Here is an 8,846-nt window from a genome sequence, read left to right on the forward strand (position 1 = left end):
AAAGCGGACTGGAGTCGGGTTAAAGCGGACTGGAGTCGGGTTAAAGCGGACTGGAGTCGGGTTACAGCGGACTGGAGCTGGGTTAAAGCGGACTGGAGTCGGGTTACAGCGGACTGGACTCGGGTGAAAGCGGACTGGACTCGGGTTACAGCGGACTGGACATGACTGATGAAGCCTTGGTGAGTCCAGGCTGGATTGACTGGCAGGAGGAAATGTTATGGTTGCAGATTTACGATGCAAATTGCTGTTTGCATCGTAAATCTGTTTACAGCAACAACGTAAAGAAGAGTGAGGCGACCACAGGTGAAAAACGAGGAGCGTTTCGATCAGTCGGAGCAGCAGAAAGGACTCATAGCTCATCAGCTCCTGATCTTCAGCTCTGGACCTGAACATCAGCGGAGGAGACATGAAGACACGAGTATCGGGCGCTTTGTCTCCTCTCACCTGCTAATTAACTCCATCAGTTTAACTTTCTGCTCTGACTTCACTGCAGGGGAAATGTAAAACACCGGCGCGTCCCGGGGGGCCCGGCGCTCCGGCTGAAGCCCTTGAACTCGGTGACCTCCCGGATAAAAACACTAACTAAGGAAGGCGAGCGAGCGCCGGCGTCTAATTGATACAGGAGGTAATCTTCATGAAGGGCCGCTGCTCCTTTTCAGCTCCTGCCGGGGCTTACTTCATGCCTCCCAGAGTCAATTGCTCGCTGCAGGTGGAATTGGCTTCTTTTTGTCTCCCAGAGGAGGGATGACCTTCCCATCCCATTCAGAGCGCCGAGGCGCTGCCCCGCACCGCCGGGGATAGACGACTCAGGAATCCTGTCACGTTCGTCTCCAACCTGTCGCCTCGCTTTACTCCAGGCTCCTTTAAAGTGTTTCACCTTGCAAAGCTGCAGCTTTTCCCTCCTGGAGCTTCTTTATCTGCTGCGTTTCATGAACAAATGTTTGGTGATGCAGGCGGAACGGCTTTAATCTGGGAGGACGACAACGATTCAGCTGCCGCAAAGCACATTTTAAAGTTCATTAAGCAATCAGGAAATGACGCGTTGACTTTTAATATAAAGAGGAAACTGTTATTAATCATAACAAGTATTTAAAAACAACAGGAAAGCCGTAAAGAGGCTTTTTAAAATTTAATGTTAACTTATTACAAAGAAGACCTTTTATCCCCAGAAGTTCATTTCAAGGGTTGCAGTTATTATCCATTTATTTTTATAATTTGTTACAATATTTAATAAGCAAACAGGTAGTTAAATGTTATAATTTAATTTAGTAAATAGCTAATATTACATATTTATATTTAGTTTTTCTAAATGTATAAACAGACAACAAACAACATATACTATGCAATATATTAATATTACAAAAAATGTATTCCTATTTTTTATATATAATTTATTGATATAGTTACATAAACATATAATGAACAATATATAATGATTGTTTTCATTTTATTATTGAATTATTTTAATAATTACATTTTATAATTCAATCATTTAATACAAAATAGTTATATTTGTTATTCTTTAACATTGCATCATATATTATTATAATATAATATGAATTAATATGGCTGAATTTGTTATATTAATTTATTATTACATATTAATTACTATTATAATTACATTTTATTATTTATATATTCAATTATTTTATCAAATTTATTTAATAAATCAAGTTTTTTTTATGAATAAAAGGGTAAAAGTGAAGCAACAGGGAGTTCTGTTTATGTGCTGGAATGATAAAATGATGAACTACCTGCAGCACATGAACTGGTTCATGTTCAACAGTCATTTCGGGGATCAAGTCTTTAAAACAGATCAGTGGAAAATGAGCAAAGATGTGTCGCCATGTTGCATTTCTGAAGCTTTTCTGCATCAGCCTGCTTTCTGCTGCCGCTCCCACAAACATCGAAACGTTTTTTTATCTCCGTCGCAGTCGAAGCAAAGCAAGCTGATGATGCAACGCAATAAAATCCTGCAGGGCCAGAGGTGGCGGCATGAAGCAGAAGTTAGGAGACTGAAACAAACTCTGGGCCGCTGGGAAAGCGTTTCCTGCAGACTGATGTGTTCTCCTGCTGGAGGAAGTGGCAGCATGAAGGAACACACACATGCCAGGAGAGATGAAGAGCTGCAGATCCATCACTCTGCAGCTCAGAGCTGCGCTGTGGCGCGGCGATAAGGAGCGAAGCGATCCGCAGCCGGACCTTAACGGGATTTTCCCAACGCTTTGGAGGTAAACTGGAAAAGTCAGCTGAACAGAAACATCCATGCAGCATTTCAGATTCCTTCTGCTCAGGGAATATTTCCTGTTTTCCCACCTGCATCAATCAGATGTAGAGGAAGCAGAGGGAGATGCTGCTGCTTCCTCTTCCGTGTCCCTGCAGGTCCTGATGGCTCAACATGTTCAGCCTCCTGTTGCTCTTTATCAGGAGGAATAATCACGTTTTTCCTTTTTCCATCCCAGACTGTCAAGTTTCATCCATTAACGGAAAAACAACCAAACAGGGCAGCCGATCACTAAAAAGGCATGTTAGAGTAAACTGCTGAGACGTCTGTTTCCATGACAACAAATGGAAACTTGTGCGAACCTTAAAACTGTGCTAATAAAAGAGCAGCAGGGCACTGAGAGCATCTAGCAGCTCTCAACCTTCTGACGGAGTTTAATGTCTGACAAACCATCAAGATTTCAGCTGCTGAGTTCTTGAGCTTCACCAAACCTCCACTGAGCTCCGATTAGAGGAACAAACGCCCCCAACCAACCCGAGACCAAACCAGAAGCCAAACCTCTACATGCATCCAGGGTCCAAAACATCTCCGTCCATCCAAAGACCAAATCTCTCTATCAAGAGTTTTCTGGGCCTCAGTGAGTTAATAATCATGTCCAAGTTCTTTGTCCCATTTATAGTTTCCAAATTCGACTCGTTTCCCAGTGAGGATGAGTCCGGCCTGCAGGCAGATGACCCAAACCCGCACCATGATGCAACCTCCCACCATCACAGTCTGGCTGCTGGGACTGGTTCCTGCTCTTCCACCAAACATCTGGAGAACGGACCCATCCGTGTTCCACTGGGCGACGGTCCTCTGAGCCCAGAGAAGCTGCTTCCTGCTCTGAGGAGAACAGAAGCTAGCGATAGCCCTCACGCTAACATTAGCCTTGTAGCTAACAAAAGTATTTTAGCACATTTTTTATATATTACCCATGGTAAGCCGTCATTGTCTGTCACACACGTAACTAAACAATCAAATGAAATGACATTTAATTATGTAAAGGAGACCTCTAACGCTTCCATGAACAGGTTCAGACAAACAGGCAGAACTTCAGCTGCAGGACTGTTTGTTTTCCTTCCATCCAGATGGTTTTGTTTCAAAAGTGAGAAGTTTAGGCCTCCCCAGTTTGATGGACAGGAAACGTAATTTTACCTCCAGTGAGGTGATTCCTGTTAGCCGAAAACATCGAAGGCCTGCATGGCCCACAAGCCGGGCAATAACACCGACTCTCCAGAACAACACACTGGGATTTCTGACGGTTCCTATGGGCGATTTTTCCTGACAGCTGGAATGTTTTCCGTCTTCCAGACAGAAAATATCCAAACAGGAAGTCAGCGTGGCTCCAGATCCCAGCTTACCTCTGAAAACTTACCTCAGTCCACCTGTAACCTTGAAAAACATAATATAAAATAATGAGGTTAGTTCTGAAAACTTTGACTCCACCCTTAGAAAGTGAATTTCCACAGCTTTATTTTGTTTATAGATACCGATGTTCATCAGGTGTGATTAAAAAGAGCTGATCGATGAATCCCTGGCTGCTCCGCTAACTCATCACACCTGCTTCATGTTTCCAACCAGCCGGTCTGCAGTACCGACACATTACGTCTTTATCAACACATATTACAGCTAAATTTAAAAAACACAGCAAACATCATGAAGGAGGCGGCTCTCATCCCGAGTTAAAGCGGCAGTACAGACCAAACATGACCACAGGAACCGTCTTCTAAAACATCAGACAATCAGCTAAACTCGACGTCTGAGTCAGAGGAAAGATTCGCTCTCACTGCGCAACTGAAGAGATTTTCCTGCAGGTGGGAATCAGATAAAAATGTTTCCAGATTCACCTGAGGAAAAGACGAAGGTGTTAAGATGAAATAAACAACCACAGATGGAAACTTAAAGTCATCCTGAGTGTTTGGTTTCTCTTTCTTCTCTCTAACAGGAACTTAATCAATACTTCATCATTTGCCTGGGTGAGGATTTACCTAACCTCTTCTGCAGCCCAGCAGGGACAATAAAAACAGATAAACAAAGACGGGGAGCGGGCGCTGAAGGGGGCTCATTAAGAGCCGATGGACCCAAATCCCTCTTTAACAAACACACATGCACACATGTTCCCTTCAGTTTAGATACAGCATTGAAAACCCCAACCACTTCCAGCATAATTTTAACCAAAGCACAATTTAGCTACCAGTTTGTAGTACAAAAATCCCATTACTAAGGATGTAAATAATTTATTTACTGACGATTGTTAATTAATGGTTTAGTAGATTAAAATTATTCCAATAGATTAATTTATAACTTCCACTTAGATCTTCTTCTACTGTTGTAGTTTGGTCGCCATCCCGCAGAGGGCGCCACTGGTCATCCACAAGCAAACCCAGTTGATACAGAAATCAAGATGGCAGCCATGTTAGAATGGGAAAGTGGGATGATAAATTTTCTTTATGCGGTTCTGAGTAGAAATATAAACACTTGACAAACTCCAAAAATTACTGATGTGCTTCGAAGTCGATAAAGTCTGCGCTGATCCTCACTGACAGAACATCCGCATGAATATTCCTCTGTTCATGAGGATTATGTGCCTCACGTTTTATTTTTCTCATCTTTTATTTCTCAATTCAGCAACTGAGGAGATTACTGTTTTATTATATTTTCTAAATATATATCTAAACTAAATATATCTAAACTTAATGTAAAAAAAATTTGTTAGTTTATTCAGTTAGTATTTAATAGATACAAAATAAAGATAATCCCTTCATGTTATGGAACCACAGTCGACCTTCTTAATACAAGAAAAAACTCATGTTTTTAAGAAAAATGTTGCTTATCAATTAATCGGTGAGATCCATCACCTTCAGATTAACTCAATTGATAACTTCTACCTCTATTTTGTATAGGTGCACAAAATATAATGATAGGACTTTTATTTTGAAGGCCACTATTGCTTTCTTAATAACATAATTGTTTATTAGGAAAGCAATAGGCCTCATTTGCTGAGGCAAATTTGCTGATGTGCCTCAGCAAATGTGTTGAATACCTTTCAAAAAGTTAGTTTAGCATTTAAATATGTTTAATGTTAAAAAAATAAATAAACTGATGCACAATGCAGAGTTTTCTACAAGGCACAGATTTCTTAATGTTTCTCTGCTGAAATCGACTGTACAGTTGTGCTTAGTGTGGAGAACATATAACGGTGTTTAAAGATTACAATTTCACCCGCAACCATGAGATGAAACATGAGAGAAGTACAGGAATTTGACTGATGCAGAGCAAGATGAGCTTCAGTGGAAAGCTAGTGAAACCACGACAGCAACAACATTTTTAAAAAGCTCCACTCTTACAGGGACGCAGCAGCCAGACCCGCTTTGCTAGACCCAGCAAAATTACAGGATATGGCAAAGTATTCTCTGATGGGGAGTTTATTCTCCGTTTGGTGGAGTCTGCAGAGCTAAATTACTCTGAGAAAAAAGATGCATTAGCAGACATGTAGGCCTGACTAATATGCAATAAATCAATTAATTGCATAATCAATTAAAATGAGCTCAATAATTTCCATTTGCATGATTTATTGTTTTTCTCTTTTCTCCTTTCTTTCTATCAAAAACTGGATGACAAAAGTCTACAACTTGCAAATTTTAAAAGATCAATTTAAGACTTCATAATTCATTTTATTTGTTGTTCCTGTTATTTTGTTTATTTATTTTGGATATTTAAAATCTCTTCCAGTGTTAAATTTTCATTAGGATTGAAAGTTTATTGATATTTGAAAATGTGTTCTTGCATTATTATGCCTGTACCATTATATTAAATGAAAATGGTCTCAAAACAACAATAACTTCTGGGCCAATTTATCTTCCAGCTAAATTTGTTATCGAGATAGGCATGCAGACATGTTTCTGCGCACCACAATGAGTCGGATTGAGAACACTGCAGCATATCTGGCGCTTCAGCTGCCAAAAACCCCAGAAAATTTTGACTTGTTTTATTTGGTGGATTGTGATGTCCATAAAACATCCTGAACATGGGACACGCACTTTACTGTTGATATGATTCACCAATAAATTAACTAAGTGAAGAAGCATTCTCTCCGAGTTGAGCCAAACAAAAACACTGTTTTGCTTTTAGTTATTGCTTTTTTGAAAAGTGATGTTGGTGTTTGAAAACTAGTTAATAAAGTTATGACGCTGTTTCATAAATGCTGCAAAAAATGCACATTTTCAAAATTATTTTTAGAAAGTTAAGCAGTACAAAAAGTTTGTGCTTCACACTTGCTCGTTTGATACGTTTGGCTTACTGTTAGTTATTGATGTAAATTGATGCTGGCATTCTATGTTGTCGAATAACTAACCATTGCAAAAACTGAGATGTCTAAAAAGTATGAGACCTTTTAGATAATAAAGAATACATGGCCTTTGAACATGAATGAAATTTATTACATAGCCACTTTAGAAAAATTACGATTTTGCTTTTGTCCCCATAAGGTCCTTCGGTCCTCAGAAGGCACATACTGGACCAGGTCACATAAAGTCACATAGACAAGCGTGCGCGCACACACACACACACACACACACACACACACACACACACACACACAGCTCACGTTTACACCTAAGCTGCAGAGGAAATGAGGAGACAAACTGGAAATGAGACGAATCAGCCTTGATTCGGCTCCAAGATAACATCAATAGCAACATTTTGTCACAAAGTGGCCTAAACAAAACATTTCACAGAGCTGCTGATTGGTCTGTTTCAGGGGTTGAAGGTGGTTTCAACTTCTCCATCAAGGTCTGCGTATAAAACGCTTGATTCCTGTCTGAATCCTGCAGAGGGTTTTATCAGCAGCAGACAGACGTTTGAAACTAAAGCTGAATTTATCAAAATGTGTTCAAACATTACGGAGCTGAGAGAAGCTGCTGAATATGAAATCAGCTGAGAGGCCGTTAGGTTGACGTAGTGAGGTTGAAGGGACAGATTATTCAATCATTTTGCTTCTAAATTGTTGAATAAATACACACATGAGCTCAACAACAGAGATATTTATGGGTTTCAATCTGCTCTTCAACCTTCAGATTGGAGCAGAGGATTATTCATCTTTCCAGATGAGTGTTATTCATCTGATCGTTCATGGAGCTTCTTTAGAAATGTGGACTCTGACGTTAGCATTAGCATTGAGATGCTACGTATTTTATGCTAGAATGGCTCCACTGACAGGCTAACTGCTTTTAGCACAACTTGAACACAACAACAACGGTTTCCAGCGTCCAATCAGATCGCTCAGAAGTTCGGTCGTCCACAGCTGACTGAGTAGTTTGTGCCTCAGATTTACGGACGTATCAGAAACACATAAATACAAAGTCTCAGGACATTCACATGTAAAAAACTAACATTTGTCAATTGTGTTAAAATCTGTGTAATTAATAGAAATAAACATGTTAAAGTCCCAACCCTGATATCAATACTCTGTTTAGACATCATAGATTCAGAACAATCATTTATTACCAAAAACATTTCGCTTTACTTTCTCAAAGCTGAATTTTGTTTGCTTGTTTCTGCACTTGCTGAGATAAACACCAAGCACATTTCCTCCTCTGTTGCACGGTTATTTATTCCTGCTTGTTTGCTCTTTCTATTCTTCAATAAGACACATTTTAAATGCAAACCTGCTCTGAATATTCACATCCAACATGGAAGCGAACTTAAGAGAAAAACCAAGCGTCTCCAGCGATGTGAGCTCTTGTGTTGGTGCGTACTCACCGCTGGAGCAGTCCAGCCCCCCCCAGCCCGGCTCACACTGGCAGGTGTCCGGAGAAACGCAGCGGCCGTGGACACASTCCTCCGTACACAGCGCTGCGGAGAAACAGGACGACCCACATCAGCAATCTGGACCAGGAAAAGCTCACCGGGGGGTCGAGGCTCATCAGGGCTCAAACTAACTGTTAAAGGAAGGTTTTGTTGTGATCTTTAATGAAAACTGTTTGACTTTTTTGTGTAAATAAATCTGCGTACTGGAGGTTAAACGTGGTTCAGGGTTAAAGTCAGAAATGAGGACGAACAAAAGCAAAGCCTCTGACCTCCTGATGCTCCATGACAGCCGCTGTGCTTTTCCTCACTGGGTCGTTTTACATAAAACATTAGAAAGGCAGGRATTCATCCATCAACAACTTACTTTCTGACTGTTCTCACTGTTTATTTATTCACTAACCTGCTCTAAAATCTCCCCGGTCCTGATAAGAAGTGATATCTGCATTGTACAGCAGGCAGATAAGGAAGCTGCGGCGCTCATTTCTCACCCTGAGATGGTTTCATATTTCATTATGACAGGACCTTACAGCCGAGAGCAATCAGACGCTTCAGAGCAAACAAGGCAGGACGTGGTTTCATGAGGCTGCGGCGCGTCATTCTGCCGTTATCTCACAATAAGGCAGAAGACGTCGCCTGGAGAGGCAYGAAGAAGAGAGGAGAGCAAAAACTCCACGGAGGAGGAGAAGAAGAAGAGCGGATTCATCCCCCAGATGGAAATCATCTGGAAAAATACATTTTTACTTGAAATAAAATCTGTTAAAACCGTTTAATTTAT

General features: G+C 40.7%; 1 protein-coding gene across 1 annotated transcript in view; it reads right to left on the reverse strand.

Annotated features, from left to right (window-relative positions):
* LOC103460131 (multiple epidermal growth factor-like domains protein 11) overlaps positions 1-8,846 on the reverse strand; it is a gene marked incomplete at its 5' end in the record, with an annotated part of 84,203 nt that overhangs the window by 61,813 nt on the left and 13,544 nt on the right. Inside the window, 2 exons of the mRNA XM_017303095.1 lie at positions 8,024-8,116; positions 8,472-8,560. Of these exons, the coding sequence (XP_017158584.1) occupies positions 8,024-8,116; positions 8,472-8,560 (182 nt within the window). The remainder of the gene's footprint in view (positions 1-8,023; positions 8,117-8,471; positions 8,561-8,846) is intronic.

The sequence above is a fragment of the Poecilia reticulata genome, unplaced genomic scaffold, assembly GCF_000633615.1.
Source record: "Poecilia reticulata strain Guanapo unplaced genomic scaffold, Guppy_female_1.0+MT scaffold_181, whole genome shotgun sequence".
In the NCBI taxonomy this organism is placed as follows: domain Eukaryota; kingdom Metazoa; phylum Chordata; class Actinopteri; order Cyprinodontiformes; family Poeciliidae; genus Poecilia; species Poecilia reticulata.